This window comes from Microcaecilia unicolor, chromosome 14 (genome assembly GCF_901765095.1).
Source record: "Microcaecilia unicolor chromosome 14, aMicUni1.1, whole genome shotgun sequence".
Lineage (NCBI taxonomy): Eukaryota > Metazoa > Chordata > Amphibia > Gymnophiona > Siphonopidae > Microcaecilia > Microcaecilia unicolor.
The window spans coordinates 41,008,723-41,031,154 of record NC_044044.1 but is presented as its reverse complement, the minus strand read 5'-3'; the positions used below and the strand labels follow the sequence as shown (position 1 = coordinate 41,031,154).

Below are 22,432 nucleotides of genomic sequence, written 5' to 3'. Positions count from 1 at the left end.
GAACTGTGGAACGCATTACCAAAAGCCTTGAAATCGACGTATGACCACCTAAACTTCCGGAAATCACTAAAAACCAACCTGTTTAAAAAGGCATACCCTACCGATCCAACTTAAATGCCTAATCTCTGCAACACAACCAAACTAAAGCACGTAATGGACATAACACAACTCTTCCGTTCTCCGATTCCCTAATGTGGCTGTGCCACATGAACTTGATCTTACCACAACATCAACATCACCCTGTATTTGTTTACACCAGAGCCTGCAAAGGCCTCTCCGGTACTATATAAGCCACATTGAGCCTAAAAAATAGGTGGGAAAATGTGGGATACTACTACTACTACTACTACTACTTAACATTTCTAGAGCGCTACTAGGGTTACGCAGTGCTGTACAATTTAACAAAGAGAGACAGTCCCTGCTCAAAGAGCTTACAATCTAATAGACAAGTGAACGGTCGGTCTGATAGGGGCAGTCAAATTGGGGCAATCCGGATTCACTGAACGGTAAGGATACAAATGTAACAAATAAATAAAAATAAAATATAATCCTTTCAAGACAGCCAATTACTCATTTAACTTATTAGTGGAACATAACCACAGAGGCATGGTATAGTCGCATTTTCAATGCAGTAATACTAGGGCTCTGCTAAAGAACAGGTTATTTTGAGTTAGTCTTCACTAGACCTAACTTGCTTTCCTTGTGCCATCACCATCCAGCTGGATAGGCAGTGTCTTAAAAGGTGGAGGATAAAGGATTGTTAAAAAAACATTTATATCTCACATTATCCCAAGCAAACTCGGGTTCAATGTGGCTTACATTTGAAAATACAGTGAGACAGAATAATAGAATTAAGTTATATCATGAGAGCAAGTACGTGGATATGTCCGAAACATTTAACAAAGATGAGATTAGCATATATACCCAACTGGGGTTTAAAAGTCTAATGATGCCGCATGTTCAGAAATCATAGCCATAAGTATAGACAGTTATTCAAATATTATCACATGCACACAAACACATATTGCAAAAGTAAACAACTTCTACAGAGTACATCCAAAATTTAATTTTTATTTTCTCATTTCCATCTTCCAAAATTCCAGATAGCAGATGTACAGATCAACAGGACCCAAACCAGTCCAAAACAAGTAAAAAAAACCCAAACAACAACACAGTTTATACCCAATTGTTCAACCACCCTTTGTTTTAATGTGTTTATCCAGTCCTTACATGCAGATAGTTTTGCTTTTTAAACCTAAAGGTGAATACTAAGTTTACAGCAAATGCCCTTAATATGTAATACTTGGTATCAATAATGAAACAGTGATGGCATATTCACATAGCAAGTAGCTTGAGCCAACAGGTTTATTTTCCATTGAACATAATTAACTTTGTATGACCTTGGCAGCTAACAGTGTGCTGAACTGGATAACGTTGATACATATAGACTGCCTCTGGACAGAATTTCTGCATGAAGGAAGCCCCTACCTCATTATTCAATACATATCTGTGAAATAGTAGTTGTAAAATAAAAAAAAAGCAAGTACATTTTTATAATATACCACTACATTCCATAAAACAAAAAGGAGCAAGTTCCCATATGCCATCTTTTTCTTTCAATGTAGGCACAGGAAAAAAAAAAGATGTTAAATGCTCCCAGTTTCAACCTAATTACTTTTTTTTTTTTTTCCAAACTGTACTTATCAATAGTAAGTCTGATTGTGAAGTAGCTGATTCTCATAACATGATGTCTGTTTTGATGGCCCTTTACTAGGTGAAAACTTCTCTGCATGAATGCAGGGAGTCCCTAAAGCCAGCCCCTCCAGATGACGCAATGATTTAAAATGTAGAACAAATTAGTATTCTAACCGATTAAACTAATATTCCTTTGTGTACATCCGTATGCTGCATAAGCTGGCATGTTTGAAAATATAAGTTCGATTAAATAAAAATGCTATCAACAATAAAGAATGACAACGAGGATGCAGCAGCTCATAGGTTTGCTTGCTTTGAGTGTACTAGATGACGGATGCGGGAGAATGGGGAAATATAGACTAACCTAATTGGCTTCAACCTTTTGACGTCATCCTGTCTCCTGTTTTCTTCAACCTCCTTGATATGAGCAAAGCAGAGTGATACAATGGGTACACTGGAAATGCAGAAGGATGAGAAAATGGCGGCTCCCATGAACACCCTTCACAGCTGACTGTGTAATACAGGAAAGCTCTTATGGTTGGATACAGTCAGGGGTAGGATGGGGAGAACAGAGTTACTTGCTCTTAGGATTCCATTACGGTGTTGGCACAGATTCACCATGTTGGGTGCTTTGTGGCTGGGCTGTTGATCCCCCCCCCCCTAATTTTAGAAAGGCAGTTTTGCAGATCATTACATGTCATATTCCTTATGTATGGATTGTTGGAGCCAGTGGTGAGAACTGTTCTTGCCCAAGGTCCTTTCCTGTCCTGTCCTGATCCCTTTGGAAGTCCAATCCAGTCCTGGACTTAGGGCAGAGTCATGATTTACACACGTATTTTGTAAAACATGTGTGAAGATTTATGCCTGCTCCCTTGCAGGTGTACATATCCAAGGCTTCCTTTGAGCCACAATTTCTGAGGCAATTTTTTTAAAGATACCACTGTGGGCTGAATATCAGGCCTTGTAAGTGGCTTGTAAGCTGCTCTTAGTCATACACTGAACTATTCAATGTTAGGCACGCACCGAATATCCAGGTATGTACTGGTTAATATTTAGACTGGTGCCCAGTTAATTTGGCTATTTTGCTGTCCTGTTTCTTCGTACTTAGCCAGTTTGTAAACTGAATATCATCTCTAACCTGATAAGAACTGGCAGCACCTAGGCTGTGCCCCAGACCACCCCTAACCTAAATGATTAGAGAATGGCCAATTAGCGGAGATACTCCATGGTACTACCCGGTTAAGTGCTACTGAATATTGGAATCTGGCCAGCTCAGCGACGTTTAACCAGGCAGAAGCACAATGGGCAGACCAGCACCCAATACAGGGGCTACGGGACACCAGCATGGGCCTCACAATACGCCGGTGCCAAGAAGACTCAGTCTAGAACTAAGACTTCCCACAGACTAACACTGTGCATTTGAGCCACACTTAAGGCTCTAGTTGGGTTAACCATCCCAGTTATTATCACTCCTCACAGGGCTTTGAAGCAGCCTGTTGGAAGTTACTCCTTCCTACCTAATTAGGTTGCATGTTAATCCTAATGGTTACGAAATAAGGGGATTCACTTCCCCAGGTTGTTAGTATACAATAAACCGTCGCACGCGCACTTCACACCAGGACGACTCTTTATTTTCCTTCTTTCTCACACTAGCCACCTTGGCCTACCACAGCTATTCGAGGGCTGCGCAACGACAAGGTCAGCACGACAGGGTCAGACGCACCCCTTGGCTAGGGAGTCACCTATACGTGGCCGACGAAGCCTTCTTGTTCTAGGAGAAAGTATTGTTACTATCTGTAACATAGGATCTCTGTGGACAGCAGGATAAGTCAGCCACACAACCCACCCTCCTCCCGTCAAGGCCATCCGGCACTAGCTACAGACACACTGGAAAAGGAAGGGAAAGTACCTGAGTGTTCCTAGCTATAGGAGAAGGGGAACACTACACATGCTCAGAGGGTTTGAAAAAAAAAAAAAACCCTCTAAGCTATTAGAGAGCTTTTTCCGTCTAATGGGAGCTGTCGGATGATGTCACCTATATGTGGCTGTCCACGGAGAACCTACATTACAGATAAGTAACTATACTGTCTTATTATCTGAATTCACTCTGGCGTGATGACAGATAATGTAACAAAGGGGATGTCTGCTGGAGACAGTGCTGAGGTCGTACCAGCGCTGGAGCTTGGGGGAGCCAGCTGGGCCCCACCTGCTGCTATGTCAGCAGAGGAACAGTGAAGAGCTACAGAACAAGACTCCCAGAAATCTCTCTGGGATGAGGGAGAGATAATATCCCTATCCTGGCACAGAGGAAGGGCTGGGGATCGTGCCTGCCAGAGTTCTAAATTTACGCTGGGGCCCCCAGTTTAAAATATTATTTATCTCCCAAGAACAAGCTCCATACCTTGTGTGGCTGGTGAGAACCCTAAGGAACCCCCCTCCCCTCCCACAATCCTATCAGAGTAAAATATGAGCATGTGATGTGAACTGATATCCTCAAAATGTTCTGGAAGTCCTGGGAAGTAGTTTTTCTCCCTCATATGCTGCCCTTTTCTTTACTCCCAGTCATATAGGTTTAATCTTAAGGGAATCGTACATCACCTCCCTTTAGGCCTGTGCAGTGCCCTCTAGTGGCCAGAGAAGCAGGATGCAGCTCTCCAGACTCACTTCTAAGCACTTTGCTCTGGCCACCCAGCAGCAGTCGCCTTAACAGCAGTACATGGCTCAGCCATAACCCCCAGGGCACCTTATAAAGGAAGAATAAGTGACCATGAGACCTGCTTTTCTCATTCCCTCACCTCCACCACAGTATGGTGAGTCCTAATTCAGCGCATTGTTTGTGTTTTCTTGCAGTGCACGGATCTCAGCAGTGTGAGCTGAACTGCCGCCCCATGGGTTACCGCTTCTATGTACGCCACACAGAGAAGGTGCAGGATGGCACCCCCTGCAAGGCCTCATCCACAGATATATGTGTCGCCGGCCGCTGCCTGGTAGGTGCTGCAGAAGGTACAGGCTGTACCAGTCCCATCAGCTTAGCCTTCAATAAAGTAAAACTGCACGGTGTTTCTGTCACCCAGTTCCAGGCAGGAGATTTTGAGCCAGTCCTGAGTTTGTGACCACCCCATGCTGGTCCATTATGGGACTCACATCAGGCACTGCAAATCCCACACTGCTTTGGGATGTAAGTTCAAAACCAGGACTGGCCAAAAATTCTCTGGCTCCATTTTTCTTTTTTTTTAATATTCAGAACAGTCAGTCCTGGTTTTACTCTCATGAACACAGAGAGCTTTTCTTACAGAAATCAGAGCCTCAGGTCCATGTGTGCAGTAGCATTAAAACCAGGACTGGATCAGCCACCCTTTTTGACATGAAATTGTTAGCAACCATACAGAGTTAACAGTGGGCTCCATGTCAGTTACACAAGCTAGTCCAGTGCTGGTTATTCCTCATTGTATGCTCATACTTCTGATTTCCTTACAGAAACAACAGGAACTACATCTCCCAGAATGCACAGTGGTAAAACCAGGCCCAGATCAGTATTGTCTAAGGAATATAGAGCTATATGGAAACTCACTTTTTGTGCACATGAATCACTGCAGGGCAGGGTTTTGGCTTTTGCATTCTGAACTTTTGGGTGCCGATGATCAAAAGTAAACACGGGCGCTAGATAAAAGTAGCACCATAGTAGTGCCCCGCATTTACCATTGCAGAATGATCAGAGGGGTCTAGAACAGCAAACAATGAGCGCGCCAGGCCTTAGCGCAGATAAATAAAATGAGCTTGACCTCATTTGCATACTATTTGGATTTTGCTCACACCTTTTTCAGTAGTAGCTCAAGGTGAGTTAACATTTAGGTCCACTGGGTATTTTGCTGTCCCTGCACAATCTAATCTATTTTGTATTCCTCCACAATGATCAGAAAAGAGTGCCTGAAACAAAGATGCTACCGCTGTTAAAAAATAACGCCAGGTCAGAGCAGGCGTTAGGGTGTTGGAAGAGAGGATTTCCCACGATTCTCATGCTTCTCTCATGATTCTTTCTGCAAAATCTACCAGTTTTGATAGGTTTTGGAAGCCCTCGAGCACTGGTTGTGAGAAACAGCAGACCCCGACGAGAAGCACACGTTGGACTTCTTGTTCCTGCATCTAAATTTAAAGCGGTCATGCTTTAAAAAAAAACCAAAGCACACATTGGCATCTGTTACTTGTATCTAAATATAAGCATGCAGAAAAACAAAATTAAAAACGCTTATATTTAGGCTGCGGAAAGCAGAAGCCATTGTGGGCTTCACATTTGGGTTTTACCAGCCGCAAGCGCACAGGAGCCGAGCTTATCGCTGAACTCTTCTGCGCATGCGACAAGCACAATCCTCCCGCCAAACTCCCTAATGCTCAAAGCTATGAGTGTACCTATATTTATTTATTTATTATTTATTTGTTGCATTTGTATCCCACATTTTTCCACCCATTTGCAGGCTCAATGTGGCTTACATTGTTTCGTCATGGCTATCGCCATTCCAGAGTAAAAGATACAATTGGTAATTACATAACGAACATGGGAGACATAGTGGAAATTAAGCAATCAAGTATAAAGAGATTAATGCATCACAGCTTTATCTGTTATTCCGAATGTAGAGTTCATATGATGGATCATTGTGGTATCCTCTGTTGAAGAGGTAGGTCTTCAGTGATTTGCATCTCATTAGCTTTGACCGTTAGGGCGTTGTTGTTCTACGCTGTTCTTCTGCGCTGTTTAGAACAGCGCCGATGTTTTGATCATCTGCCCCTTGGTTAACAGATGGGCCCCTTCTCCCCACCAGGGCCAGCCAAGCAGTTTCCTGCTGAAACTAGTGCAGTATCAAGGCATGGAGTCGCTATCTAGGTCACAATGTTTGCTGGTTCTGTAGTTTAAATGACCTATTCTCCTATAAATTGTCCATTGAGCATAACTTACGAATAACATATATTAATTAGTCGGAAACTCCTTGCTCTGACCACTACAAATGAAACCTAACCCTATTATGGCGTACAAAGGGTTTACACCGTACTCATGACCATACAACATACAGCAAAAGAGGCCAAATAGACACTAAGGTATTCTGGCAAATGATATATGATAATGAAACCTCCCCGTCTCATCTGCCCGCAACCTCGGAGTCATCTTTGACTCCTCCCTCTCCTCTGCGCATATCCAGCAGATAGCCAAGACCTGTCACTTCTTTCTCTTTAACATCAACAAAATTCGCCCTTTCCTCTGTCGCTTCTTTCTCTTTAACATCAGCAAAATTCGCCCTTTCCTCTCAGAGCACACCACCCGTACTCTCGTCCACGCTCTCATTACCTCTCGCCTTGACTACTGCAACCTACTCCTCACTGGCCTCCCACTTAGCCATCTATCCCCCCTTCAATCCGTTCAGAACTCTGCTGCACGTCTTATATTCTGCCTGAACCGATATACTCATATCACCCCTCTCCTCAAGTCACTTCACTGGCTTCAGATCAGATACCGCATACAGTTCAAGCTTCTCCTTCTTACCTACAAGTGCACTCAGTCTGCAGCCCCTCATTACCTCTCTACCCTCATTTCCCCTTACGTTCCCGCCCGTAACCTCCGCTCACAGGACAAATCCCTCCTCTCAGTACCCTTCTCCACCACCGCCAACTCCAGGCTCTGCTCATTCTACCTCGCCTCACCCTATGCTTGGAATAAACTTCCTGAGCCCTTACGCCAAGCCCCCTCCCTACCCATCTTCAAATCTTTGCTCAAAGCCCACCTCTTCAATGTTGCTTTCGGCACCTAACCTTTATACCTTTCAGGAAATCTAGACTGCCCCAATTTGACTGTCCGTATTTGACTGACTGTACATTTGTCCTTTAGATTGTAAGCTCCTTTGGGTAGGGACTGTCCTTCTATGTTAAATTGTACAGCGCTGCGTAACCCTAGTAGCGCTTTAGAAATGTCAAGTAGTAGTAGTAGTAGCACGATCAGATTCTATACATTACCTCTCAGAATGAAGCATACTAGACGTTTTAGCACCTGTTAGAACAAGAACATCTAAAAGATAAGCTTCGACGCCATGGTTCAATGATGAACTAAGAAAGTTCAAAACACTTTCCAGAAAACTTGAACGGGCATGGAAAAAAAAATGAACATACACGCAATACATGGAAACAAACACACAGAAAATACAAATATGCAATAAGACAGTCCAAAAGGCTTTACTAGAAAACTAAAATAGGCCCGGACTACAAAGACCTGAAGAAATTATTTCATTTTGTCAATAAACTAACAGATACTAACTTACTCATCTCTATCAATACTGATATCCCACCTGCTGTCAATCTTGCCATATACTTTAAGGAAGAAGTAACAAAATTGTGCATTTCACTTCCTCAGCACAACTTAGACATGGATCATTTCATCACTTGCCTGGATCCAGTTCTGGGAGAACAACCAGTAGATCAAATCCTGTCAAACTTTTGCTCCCCTCACCATTGATTCAGTTACCCAGGCGATTCATAGATTTTCCAATTCCTATTGCAAACTGAACATCTGCCCTAATCACTTACTTAAATTCGCTCCTGACTGCTTTATTGCAGACCTAACATCTCATCTAAACTACATGCTCCAACATGATTTCTTCCCATTGGAACATGGTAACATCTTACTCCAATACCAAAGGACACCAAGAAAAAAAGCAATGATCTCACAAATTACCGCCCAATTGCATCTATCCCACTTTTTGTTAAACTGATGGAGAGCATGGTGACCAAACAACTTAATGACTACCTGGATAAGTTCTCTATACTACACAAATCACAATCAGGATTCTGCCCCCTTCATAGCACTGAAACTGTGCTAATCACTCTTCTGGCCAACTTCAAGCAGGAAATAGCCTTAGGCAAAAGCATACTTCTCCAATTTGACATGTCGAGTGTTTTTTGACAAGGTAAACCATGACATTCTACTAAACCTTCTTGATTACTTCGGGACTGGTGGAAATGTACATAGATGGATTAAGGGCTTTCTAACCTCTAGAACATATCGAGTAAAATCTAATTCAAACATTTCACCACCGTAGAAAGCGGACTGTGGAGTCCCCCAAGGTTCACCATTATCCCCAACACTCTTCAACATAATGTTGATCCATTTGGCCAAGTCGTTATCCAATCTAGGCCGTAACCCGTTCATCTATGCATTATCTGTTCACGCTTTCCAAAAATACTAGGACTAGGGGGCATGCGATGAAGCTACAATGTAGTAAATTTAAAACAAATCTGAGAAAATTTTTCTTTACTCAACATGTAATTAAACTCTGGAATTCATTGCCAGAGAATGTGGTAAAGGCTGTTAGCTTAGCGGTGTTTAAAAAAAGTTTGGACAGCTTCCTAAAGGAAAAGTCCATAGACCGTTATTAAATGGACTTCGGGAAAATCCACTATTTCTGGAATAAGCAGTATAAAATGTTTTGTACATTTTTGGGATCTTGCCAGGTATTTGTGACCTGGATTGGCCACTGTTGGAAACAGGATGCTGGGCTCGATGGACCTTTGGTCTTTCCCAGTAAGGCAATACTTATGTACTTATAATTTACATTCCTTTCAGACACGACCTGTCTGAAATCACCAATGAAATTAATCTTGGTTTGAACACCAAGAACTTATGGGCAAATTCTTTTCAAATGAAACTAAATACTGAGAAAACGCACTGCCTTATCCTTTCATCTCAACACAATAAAATTACTTGGTGTTATAATTGATTGCAATCTAACACTCGAAAGCCAAATAAACTCCACTACAAAGAAAATGTTTCTTCCTGAGAGAAGTATTTCGTAATCTAATACAATCAATGGTATTATGCCACTTAGACTACTGCAACGGAATATATGCAGGATGTAAAGAACAACTTACAAAGAAACTACAGACCACCCAAAACTCAGCAGCCAGATTATTTATTTATTTGTTGCATTTGTATCACACCTTATCCCACCTCTTTGCAGGCTCAAAGTGGCTTACAATACATCATGAGTAGTGGAAGAATGTTAGTAAAATAAACATTTAGTATTACATGATCTTGGTAGCATGATGATAAAAGCAAAGTAATAGTATACAAGCAGATTTTAAGAAACAGTTCGAAAGTTAGATAGGCGACTTGTGCATATTCACATGGGTTTATCTTTTTGATATGGAACGCACTGCCACGCAGCTTGAAATCGATCCACAAAAGAATGAACTTCCGCATATTACTGAAGACCCATCTCTTTGATAGAGCATAACTGTGTGCTCAGGTAGGTGAAGTTTGACGCATGCATTAGTTTGTATTTCATTCCTTTGCAACTGGGGAAGTGCAGATCAAGGAATGTGCGGGATGATCTTTTGGCATTCCTAGGTGGTAGATCTATTAGGTCAGATATATAAGCTGGTGCATCTCCATGGATAATTTTGTGAACTAGTGAACATATTTTGAACGTGATGCGTTCCTTAAGTGGGAGCCAATGTAATTTTTCTCGTAAGGGCTTTGCACTTTCAAATTTTGGTTTGCCAAATATGAGTCTAGCTGCAGTATTCTGGGCTGTCTGGAGTTTCTTGATTATTTGTTCTTTGCAGCCGGCATATAGTGTGTTGCAATAGTCTAGGTGACTGAGCACCATTGATTGTACCAGGTTACGGAAGACACTCCTTGGGAAGAAAGGTCTTATTCTTTTTAATTTCCACATTGAGTGGAACATCTTCTTGGTTGTATTTTTCGCGTGGTTCTCTAGTGTTAGGTGTCGATCAATGGTGACGCCAAGAATTTTTAGGGTTTCTGAAATAGGAAGGTTTAGAGTTGGTGTGTTGATGGCGGTGTATTGTTTCTTGTTGTGTTGGGAGGTTAGTATTAGGCATTGGGTCTTTTCTGCATTGAGTTTCAGCCGAAATGCTTCCGCCCATGAATGCATGATTTTAAGACTTTGGTTGATGTCATTGGATATTTCTTTTAGGTCTTGTTTGAATGGGATGTAGATCGTTACGTCATCCGCATAGGTGTATGGATTGAAGTTTTGATTTGATAGTATTTTTGCCAAGGGTATCATCATTAAGTTGAATAGAGTTGGCGAGAGGGGGGAATCCCTGTGGTACTCCGCATTCAGGTACCCATGCGGCTGAAATAGTCGAGTTAGATTTTACTTGGTATGACCTTGCGGTTAGGAATCCCTTGAACCACTTGAGGACGTTGCCTCTGATTCCGAAGTATTCAAGGATGTGTAGTAAGATTCCATGGTCAACCATGTTGAAGGCGCTTGACATGTCAAATTGTAGAAGTAGTATGTTCTTACCAGATGTAATCGTTTGTTTGAATTTAGTCATGAGGGTTACTAATACTGTTTCGGTACTGTGGTTAGACCAAAACCCTGACTGGGAGTCGTGAAGTATAGAAAATTTATCTAGATAATTTGTAAGTTGCTTAGTTACCAACCCTTCGGTTAATTTGGTTATTAAGGGAATGGATGCTACCGGTCTGTAGTTAGTTAGTTCACTAGCGCTCTTCTTTGTGTCTTTGGGTATGGGGGTGAGTAAGATGTTTCCTTTTCCTTCGGGAAGAGTCCATGTTGTAACATGTAATTCAGGTGTTTCGTTATGTCGTTTATGAATTGTTGAGGGGCAGATGTCATCAGGTTGTTTGGGCATATGTCTAGTTTGCAGTGAGATTTGGCAAATCTTTTGAGCGTTTGGGAGATGCTGTTCTCCGATAGTATCTCGAAGTTGGTCCATGTCCTGTCCGCTGGGTGAATGCCAGGGACTGGGTCTAGGCAATTCGATAGTTCTAAACCCCTTTGAGAGAAACTGCATTGGCTTCCAATTAAGGAACGTATCACCTTCAAAATCTGCACCTTAGTCCACAAAAATTCTTAACGGAGAAGCACCTGGATACATGACAAACCTAATCAATCTACCTTCCAGGAATATATCCAGATCATCCCGTTCATACTTAAACCTCCATTACCCTAACTTTAACAGTCTCAAATATAAATCCACTTATGCATCCACCTTCTCCTTTATAAGTACACAACTGTGGAATGCACTGCTAAAAGCTGTGAAAACAATCCACAATCATCTTAATTTGAGGAAATCACTCAAGACCAGCATATTCGGAAAGGATCCAACATAAGTCCCTATATTCTGCAACACAGCAAATTGACCACTTTTACCCTTTATACCCTGCTTTTTTGATCCCCCTGTCCTCTACACTATGTTATTTGTATAGTTACCGGATTGGCAACAGCCTTTACGGTTTCATGTTAGCAACATTGAGCCTACAAATTGGTGGGAAAATGTGGGGTACAAATATGTTAAATAAATAAATAAAAAACCAGGAAGTCCATGACAGAAGAGGTAGGACCAGCAGAGCCCTCAACTTTGCTGCCTAGACAGCAGCTCCACACCTATACTGCTTGCTTATTTTTTGCGGGGAGGGGAGGGGAGGGGGAGTGGCTGGAGCAAAAGGGAGGGGAGGAAAATGCTAGACCACAGAGCAGAGATGCCAAGGGTGGCCCATCCTAAAGAGTGAGGCTGAAGGCCAATGAGCAAGATTTTTCTCCTGGTGCATGTGGGTATAAATTTGGGACAATGTGAAGGGATTGCTGTCTGAGGAAGGGGCGCTGGCTACTTTTATTCACAAGTAATGCTTTCATGTGGAGGAGTAGCCTAGTGGTTAGTGCAGTGGACTTTGATCCTGGGGAACTGAGTTCAATTCCCACTGCAGCTCCTTGTGACTCTGGGTAAGTCACTTAACCCTCCATTGCCCCTGGTACAAAATAAGTACCTGAATATATGTAAACCGCTTTGGATTTCTGTATCATGGCATGATACATATTTTAAACTCAATTCCTTCATGCACTTATGAACATTAAACCACATACACATCTATGGAAACCATTCAACTGTATTTAAAAATCCTAAAGAGGCAGAGTCTTACCATTTAAACGTGATCAGACAAAAGTCTGCTATAAAACAACCAGATTCTGCAACATGTTCTAAAACCCCGTCTCATATTATAACAAACTAAAATTATATTAATGTTTTGATGCAATCTCTCTAAGGCCAACGCACCAGCCCTCCAATGCAAAACACTATGTACAAACTTGTGTATAAACACACTTCAGATACCATAACAACACTTACTCCCAGGACTCAAAGAACAAACTTATCCATGAAATCTCAGCACTATCAGTATCACACCAGTTCCTAGCAGAATACTGTACCTTGGTCACAAGCACAAATTACAGACTATCACATATGAAACAAAGAATCACACTAGAGATATGAAGGCAAAAAAAATAACAAAAACAAAAACTATTGAATTTCTTTTGTTGGCTGTACATGCAGAGTCTGACTTGAGGTTCCAATTCAAAACTGAATTGCAAGATATCTACTACTACTACTACTATTTAGCATTTCTATAGCGCTACAAAGCATACGCAGCGCTGCACAAACATAGAAGAAAGACAGTCCCTGCTCAAAGAGCTTACAATCTAATAGACAAAAAATAAATAAAGTAAGCAAATCAAATCAATCAATGTGAACGGGAAGGAAGAGAGGAGGGTAGGTGGAGGCGAGTGGTTACAAGTGGTTACGAGTCAAAAGCAATGTTAAAGAGGTGGGCTTTCAGTCTAGATTTAAAGGTGGCCAAGGATGGGGCAAGACGTAGGGGCTCAGGAAGTTTATTCCAGGCGTAGGGTGCAGCGAGACAAAAGGTGCGGAGTCTGGAGTTGGCAGTAGTGGAGAAGGGAACAGATAAGAAGGATTTATCCATGGAGCGGAGTGCACAGGAAGAGGTGTAGGGATGGACGAGTGTGGAGAGATACTGGGGAGCAGCAGAGTGAATACATTTATAGGTTAGTAGAAGAAGTTTGAACAGGATGCGAAAACGGATAGGGAGCCAGTGAAGGGTCTTGAGGAGAGGGGGTAGTATGATTAAAGCGACCCTGGCGGAAGATGAGACCGGCAGCAGAGTTTTGAACCGACTGGAGAGGGTAGAGGTGACTAAGTGGGAGGCCAGCAAGAAGCAGATTGCAGTAGTCTAAACGAGAGGTGACAAGGGTGTGGATGAGGGTTTTGGTAGAGTGCTCGGAAAGAAAGGGGCGGATTTTACAGATGTTGTAAAGAAAGAAACGACAGGTCTTGGCAATCTGCTGGATATGAGCAGAGAAGGAGAGAGAAGAGTCAAAGATGACCCCAAGGTTTCGAGCTGAGGAGACAGGGAGAATGAGAGAGCCATCAACAGAAATAGAAAACGGGGGGAGCGGGGAGGTGGGTTTGGGGGGGGAAATGAGAAGCTCGGTTTTGGTCATATTTAATTTCAGGTGGCGTTGAGACATCCAGACAGCAATGTCAGACAAGCACGCTGAAACTTTGGTTTTGATGCAAGGTGAGATATCAGGGGTAGAAAGGTAGATTTGGGAGTCATCAGCATAGAGATGGTAGGAAAAGCCATGGGATGAGATTAATGAACCAAGGGAAGAAGTGTAGATAGAAAAGAGGAGGGGGCCAAGAACAGAACCCTGAGGTACGCCGACAGGCAGAGGGATAGAAGTAGAAGAGGATCCACCAGAGTGAACACTAAAGGTGCGGAGGGAGAGGTAGGAAGAGAACCAGGAAAGGATAGAGCCCTGGAATCCAAGTGAGGACAGGGTATCGAGAAGTATGCTGTGATCAACAGTGTCAAAAGCAGCGGAAAGATCAAGAAGAATGAGGATGGAATATTGACCTCTGGATTTAGCCAGTAATAGGTCATTGGAGACTTTAGTAAGCGCAGTTTCGGTTGAGTGGAGAGGGCGAAAACCAGATTGTAGTGGGTCAAGAATAGCATGTGAGGAAAGAAAATCAAGGCAGCAGCGGTGAACAGCACGCTCAAGTAATTTGAGAGGGGGCCCGGGGGAGTTGCCCCCTTTGCCCATTGGTAAAAGCAGCCCTGGGGCTTTCGAGACCTCTGACTCCCTTTCTCAGTTCCATTTGGTACAGATATAAACGAGAATACTGGAAGGCACCAGTGAAAAAGAGAAAAACAAACCTTCTTAATCCCAAAATTTAAACAAAAAAAAAAAGAGGAGGGGATTAAAGCTTATAAAGTGTACCCTGCCATCAGAAGTGGCATCGTGAGTGATGAGGGAGAGGATTAAGTACACTGGAGATGCTTTGAAGGGGCCAAGTCAGAGTAAACCATTTTCAGACATCCCTGTTGATACTAAAGGAGCCAGAACAAGAAAAGGAGCAGAGTTAGAGCTGCAGATGCTGGCTGAAATGTTGAGGGAAGGAGGAGGCTCCGTCCGGGGTAGAGGGCTTCTACATTCATTATACATAGGCTGTGAACAGAAGAATTACAGGCCCCTAGCCCCCTGAACCCCCCAAACCTAGCCCCACTACTGCTGATCCCAGAGCTCTCTGAGACCCCTCCTAGTCCCAGTACTGCCAGCCCTTGGGATCTGAGACCCCCAACCCCAGCCCCCTGAACTCTCTCAGAGACCCCCAACTCCAGTCCTAATGCTGCTAGTCCTTGAACTCTCTCACAGACTCCGAGCCACAGCTGAGCCCCTTAATCCAGTTTCTACTTGTTCTGTGAAGGGGGGGGGGGGGGGCTGATATGGGTGTATCACACGGCAGTGCTTTTCTGTGGATAAATACCGAGCTTCAGCTTCTAGCATTTTCCACAATCACTAAATCCACTAATAAATTTAAAAATAAACTGTCTAAGAAAAAACATTCCAAAATCCAAAAATAGTCGTGAAGGGCCAGTGTTGTATAGAGAAGCTGGATAATTTTATTCTCATTAGATCATGAGCTGAAAGTGGCGTCTGTGATGCTCATTAAGCTGAAATCTTTCCGACAGCTTACAGTGTGTTCTCCATGGGGTGGAGGGAACACGTGTACCCCCAGCCGCCAGACTCCCGGCAGTCTCAGCCCTGCACAGATGGGTTCATTTAGGAGTTCACAAATCTCCATCCTTCTGCTGCTGGATCTCCTCACCCCTTCACTCTAACTCATCCTCTTCTGTTCCCTCTACCCCTTTCCCCCTCTCAGTGGTGATGGATGATTCCCCCTCACTCCCCCCAGCACCGACTGTAAGATCTAAAGAAAGAAGGAGAGGGGAGCTGTCCTCTTTCTGGGCCTACTCAAAGGTCATTTGACCCTTGAACCAGGAGCGGCTAGATCCTAACTGAAGGGCTGGTCTCTCATAACAATGACCTCTTGACACTCCATGTATATGAGATGGTTCATGAGTGTAGGAATTGGGGGTAGAGTGATATACCTTCTCAGATAGCCGAACTGCCTTAATCCAGTAAGACACATATGCATTAACCAGGTGCGTAGCTACATGGGGGCATGGGCCCCCCCCCCCCCCGTCAACCCCTTCGACCCCCACCCCCCGTCGCCAACCCTCCGCCACTGCCGCTGTTGCCGTCAGGTACCTTTGCTGGTGCGGGTCCCCAACCCCCGCCAGCCGAAGTCCTCTTCTCCGGCGCAGCCGCATTGCTGATCTACAAGGTTTCTGTTTCTGTGAGTCTGACATCCTGCACGTTCCTCTTCTCTGGCGCGGCCGCGTTGCTGATCTGCAAGGCTTCTGTTTCTGTGAGTCTGACATCCTGCATGTTCCTCTTCTCCGGCGCAGCCGCGTTGCTGATCTGCAAGGCTTCTGTTTCTGTGAGTCTGACGTCCTTCACGTTCCTCTTCTCTGGTGCAGCTGCGTTGCTGATCTGCAAGGCTTCTGTTTCTGTGAGTCTGACATCCTGCAAGTTCCTCTTCTCTGGCATGGTCGTGTTGCTGATCTGCAAGGCTTCTGTTTCTGTGACGTGCAGGACGTCAGACTCACAGAAACAGAAGCCTTGCAGATCAGCAACGCGGCCGCGCTGTGCCACTTCAGGCACAGGCAGCTCCTTGTGACTCTGGGCAAGTCACTTAACCCTCCATTGCCCCATGTAAGCCGCATTGAGCCTGCCATGAGTGGGAAAGAGCGGGGTACAAATGTAACAAAAAAAAAAGAGGGCTTCGGCTGGCTGGCGGGGGTTGGGGACCCCCGCCAGCAAAGGTACCTGACGGCGGCTGGGAGGGTTGGCAGCAGCAGGAAGGGGGGGGTCGAAAGGGTTGGCACCGGTGGGGGTCAAACGTGTGGTGTCTAAATTGTGCCCCTTCACCTCGGGCTCTGGACCCCCCTCTCGCTGAATTCTGGTATTAACATGTCCGTTTATTAAAGGGATCCTCTTACTAAACTGTGTTAGGTGTTAATGAGCAAAAAATGGACTACCGTGCTAGTTTTTGAATATGTGTGTGATAACCATGCACTAAATAATGTGTTGGTTTTTTTTTTTTTTTTGAAGGGGCATGTGAAGGGCAGAGAGTGGGCTTTCCTGCGTTAACCAGTGCATCTACATTATTGCATGCTAACTGGTTAGCGCATGGATAACACAGGAGCCCTTTCTGTCCGTAAGTACGCCTGTGGTAATGGAAAAAAATAGAAAACTGGAGGTTTTACGGCCTTAGCGCTTGGGAATGACTTGCGTTGGGACAGTAAGGCCTGTTCTTACCGCAGCTTAGTAAAAGGACCCTGTAGTTTGACACGTGCACATGAATGCAGTGTAACTGCCACATCAGGACTTGAAAAAAGCCTGGAGAGGGGGAGCCTGTGATGGGTTTGGAAGTGGAACAGAGGCAACAGGGAAGTTGGTGTTAAATTGCATTTGGAAATTTTATATGCACAAATTCCTCACCTGGGCAGACTGGATGGGCCACTTTGGTCTTTATCTAGTATTATTTACCGTGTTCCATCCCCACACTGACGAATACGGCATACGGACAAACATCGGCAATGCCCTCTCAGGCCCTATGGCCTGCTGCTCGAAGAAAGCACATGAGAGTCAAACAGTGGATTAATATTTCTCATTTATCCACTGCCATTCCAACGCTTCCCTTTAGATGGGGAGAGGAGGAAGAGTGTAAAGCAGAACTTCATGTGGCTAGCAAACCATCCCCTCCCTTTTCCTTCCATCCGTCCTGTCCCAAACTCTATAACACAGGCAGCATTCATGTGGATCACGGAGCTGCGAGTTCTGTCAGGCCTCACCAGATGTGAACATGCTCAGTGAGCGAACCAGGCCTTTGCTCTATGGCTCCAGGTAATGTCACTAAGGTCTAGGGTCACCACTTTATCCAGGTGCACTTGAGAGGCTGATCCAGTCCTGGCTTTGCTTAAATCAGAGCTCAAATTCCCAGCATGGGAGCAAACTCAGGACCAGGTCAGCCTGTCCCTTATGCTGCGGACGTTCTTTCCTGGGTTTCCAGTTCCTATCTCAGTCTGGCCTGTAGAATGCACTGGGTTAGAAAACCAATATCAGACATCATGGCCTAGAGTCAAGAATACAGTTCAGTCATTTCTGGGGAGGAAAAATCCCTTGGTGCCGAAAACATGTGCTGAAGACAAAGTTTATGCAGATAGGCTTTTCTGTCACCTTCTCCAGTTGTATTCTGGGGCCTGTAGTGCTGATTTTCACAGAGAAGAAGCAGGGACCACAAATCCCACAGTACCTTGAGAGGCCATGGAGGGCTGTGATTTACCCAAGATCACAAGGAACTGCAGTGGGATTTGAACCCTGGATTTCCTGGTTATCAGCATCAACCAAACGAAAGTGAGGCAAATGAAAGAAGGATTCCAAAAAAAGGAACTTTATTTTAGCAGCTACGAATAAAAACACTGTTTATTGACAACTTACCTTTTTTGTGACTAACTTTACACCCTAAAGGCAAATCCTAAATTTTAGGAGTTTTTTTTTGTCTCCCTTACAGCTTTGAGCTGTGGTTAGTTTATATTGTTTACCCTTTTTCTGAGGTATCAACCACGACTACTAATATCAGGTACAATAGAGCTGAGCTCCCTCAGGAACGGGTAACCGCAATATTAAGTTGGAATCTCCTGACCAAAAGGGGGTGCTCCTTGCCAAGATACTAGAACATAGCAGATGAAGTTAGATAAAGACCAATCAGCCCTTCCAGTTTGCCCAGTTGTATTTCTTTCTGGTTCTTTACAACTTTGGATAGATGAAGATGTCAGATCCCAGCACTTTCCCGCCTCCCTCCCACACACCCATGTGATCCTTCAGTGAGCAGCCGTGAGGTCCCTGCATCTAGCACTTGGCATCCTGTGCAGTATTTCCCTCCTGCTCAACCTCCCTTTCCTCTCTCCCCACCACAGAGGCCTGGCTGTGATGGGATCCTGGGCTCTAATGCAAGACTGGACAGCTGTGGGATGTGTGGCGGTGACAGCTCCACCTGTCGGTTCCTAGCTGGCATCTTCAATGACACCAACGTGCCCATCGGCTACCATAAGATCCTGGAGATACCAAGAGGAGCCACCAAGATCAACGTGACTGAGAACAGCAGGAGCCCTAACTACCTTGGTGAGGGAACCCCGGCCCCCCTGTTCCACAACCTGCAGGTCACACTCACTTCCATCTCGCGTTCATCGCAGCTTAGAATCCAGCACTTAGTTCTTTCAGTATGACTAATGTAACAAGCCAAATCTGCTTTTTTTTAAATGACAGGCTGATTTAATCCTGGTTTTTGCTTCACTGCATGTAGGGACTTGTAGTTCTGATTCACCAGAGAGAAGTGGGAACTACTGTACCTCCCTGGGCACGCAATGGGGCAAAACCAGACCTGGATCTAGTTGTTCTGCAAGAATGGAGCAAAGTGGCTCCCTTAATCTGTCCTTAGGACCCCTTAGCCTGCCAGGTTCTCTCCATATCCACCATGACTATGCATGAGATAGATTTGCATACATCCAAAAACCCATTGTGTGCAAGTTTTCCTGGTTATTCACAGTGGATGTTTTGACAGTGTGATTGGCTGTTGGGTCTCTGGGTCAGGCTGTAAAAGTCTTGCCTTAAATATACCATGATGATGTCCTCAAGACAGGAAAGAATTATTTATTTTATTTTAAGGAATCATGTAGCTTGAATTAAAACTGCCCAGGTCTAGTTGGGATGTTGTAAATTTGGATCAGGAGCTGACCTCCATCTTAGCCCACTAGATAGCAGTAGCCACTTGGGCATGTGCCAGCTCCCAGAACTGATGACTTGTGAAAGATCCCATTTCTTAGGAAAAACCAGGGGCCTGTGCTGGCAGGGTGCTCAGCTCACAAGGGCATCTTCTCAACAGACATTCTCCTTCTTTGTGTCTCACAGTTTTAAGGACGCGCTCTGGCAAATCAGTCATCAATGGAAACTGGGCTGTAGACCCCCCTGGAACGTACGAGGCTGGGGGCACCGCCTTCAAATATATGAGGCCAGGCAGAGAAGACCCCTCGGGAGCAGAGTCCTTCATGGCACGGGGGCCCACCACAGAACCACTGGACGTCTATGTGAGAATAGTGGGGTGACGTGGGGCAGTGGGAATCCTGTCCCTTGACTTTGTAACCTCTACTCTGCTTCAGCCGTGTGCCTTGACCTGGTCCAGCTGACTGGGCAAATAGCATGTACAGGGCTGAGTACAGAGAGGCAGTGACTGTAATGTTCTTTCCCTGGGGAGGTCCATGGCATGAGAATGTTCATTGCTGAGGGATGGGAGAAAGGGACGTGCACTACTGGTAGTTACAGGTTCTGGAAATTTGGAGCTCTACCCTTTCACTGAATATTCTTCCCCCTCACTTTCTAAATAATTATTTATTCATTAGCTACATTCAGTAGTGACTTGTCAATGAACTTGTCTAGAAGTGTTTGTTCCACTCATGGGAGACATATTTATTTGTGTAAGAGACTCCCAAAGGGGCCAGAGTAAAATAAATGGAAGCCCTCTTCTTAAGAATGCGGTTTCTATTTTTTTCATCATTTGTACTGAATACTGTAAAGCCTCCTGGGAGATGTGACTAAGAAAATAAGAGATGCCCTACTGGGTCAGACTAGATAGTAGCCCAGTATCCTGTTTCCAACAGTGGCCAGTCCAAATCACAAGGACCCTGGCAGAGTCCCAAAAAGTGACAAATTCCATGCTACCATTCCCAGGGATAAGCAGTGGCTTTCCCAGTCAACCTTAATAATGGTTTATGGACTTTTCCTCCAGGAACTTGACCAAACCTTTTTTTAAATTCAGCTATATTAACTGCTTTTACCACATCCTCTGACGAGTTCCATAGATTAACTATACATTGAGTGAAAAAATATTCTCTCCTATTTGTTTTAAATGTGCTACTATGGAACTTCATGGCAGTCCCCTAGTCGTTATACTTTTTGAGAGAGTAAACAATTGATTCAGATTTACCAGTTCCGCTCCAGTCGGGATTTTGTAGACCTCTATCATATCCCCCCTCAGCTAGGGTTACCATATTTAAAAAAAGAGGATACAAACAATTTAATTGGTTGCTACCTTTGCTAAAGAAATATTTAATCCCAGCTAATGTGTAAATAGCTTTTAGTTAGTGAACACACATCAAACAGTCTGACTTACAGTACAGCAGTAGATAATAATCTACTCTTCAAAAACGTCCAGATTTGAATTTGACTGAGCCCAAGTGTGCTTATCAGAAGAGTGAATATCTCAGAAGCCAGTCAAAGTTGTTGAGGAATAACTTTGTTTGATATATGCTTAAAGTTGTGCTGCACAAACAAAAGTCCTTTGACAAATTCAACCAGCAGGGAAACAGAGAGGAAATCAGCAATGCCTCTCTCTCTCTTTAACACCTCAAGTGTCTAGACTGACTAATAGGCCAGAGATGGTTTCTCTCATGTGGGTAGCTGTGTTGGTCATCAGAACATAAAAGAAAAAGAGAATATTTTCCTAAAAATTAAAAAAAAACCTGGAGGACATATCTAAAGAAGTCCAAAAGGAGGACATGTCCTCGTAAAAGAAGACGTAGGGTAACCCTACCCTCAGCTGTCTCTTCTCCAAGCTGAAAAGACCTCACTTTTTTGGCTTCTCCTCATACAAGCACTCTCACTTCAAAAGTAGGTCACCTTGCAGTTTTCATTAAGCTCATGCCCCTGATCCCCGATATTGACTAGTCCCTGTAGGTAACACAGGGTTGGTTCAGATTCTTTTGTTCTGGAGGAGAGTTTATGAGGGCTGGGATTTATCTGTGGAATTCGGAGTCTATCCTTCTCTTGTCTTCTAAAGATGACTTCCCAGCTGTCAGAAAAGTGTCAGGGCGTATTCTAAACCTGACCAGAGTTTGAAAGGTGGAATGAGGAGATTTGGAGGTTCCCATCTATGTTCTCATTTTATTGAAAGGGGGAGGGGTTAATTTTAGCTACATGTTCAGGTAGAATATAGGAGTTTGCTTGACCAAATCACCCCCAAATTAACCCATGTCTCCGTGTCTCTTCCACAGATGATATTCCAGCAGGATAATCCAGGTGTTTCCTATAGTTTCTACCTACCCTTCTTCCCTCAACCAGAGCATCCCGTCCCTGCCTTTGCAGATCCACAAAGGGAACCCAGTAAGGCATCCTTGTGTGATATGGAGGTGGGGATATATGTGCATACGTGGGTATGGAAGAGATGTATGTTTGTGTGCAGAGATGAGAGAGTCAGTGTATGTCTGTTGCTCTTTGTATGTCTGTTCTTGAAGACACCGATGAGACACGCAACAATTACTTCACAGCTGTCACAGACTGGAACTCAGTGTGATTCCCATAAACCTGACTGAGATGAATCCCCCAGTTGTGCCAAGATTTTTGGAAAATATGATATTAATCTTTCTCCTAGTAATTCCTAGGGT

The 22,432-nt window shown here is 44.0% G+C and overlaps 1 protein-coding gene across 3 annotated transcripts in view; it reads left to right on the top strand.

Annotated features, from left to right (window-relative positions):
- ADAMTSL4 (ADAMTS like 4) overlaps window positions 1–22,432 on the top strand; it is a 125,234-nt gene that overhangs the window by 80,021 nt on the left and 22,781 nt on the right. For all 3 annotated transcript variants that reach the window (XM_030187103.1, XM_030187104.1, XM_030187102.1), the window contains 4 exons: window positions 4,546–4,682; window positions 18,914–19,118; window positions 19,905–20,080; window positions 22,043–22,151. In XM_030187103.1, the coding sequence (XP_030042963.1) occupies window positions 4,546–4,682; window positions 18,914–19,118; window positions 19,905–20,080; window positions 22,043–22,151 (627 nt within the window). The remainder of the gene's footprint in view (window positions 1–4,545; window positions 4,683–18,913; window positions 19,119–19,904; window positions 20,081–22,042; window positions 22,152–22,432) is intronic.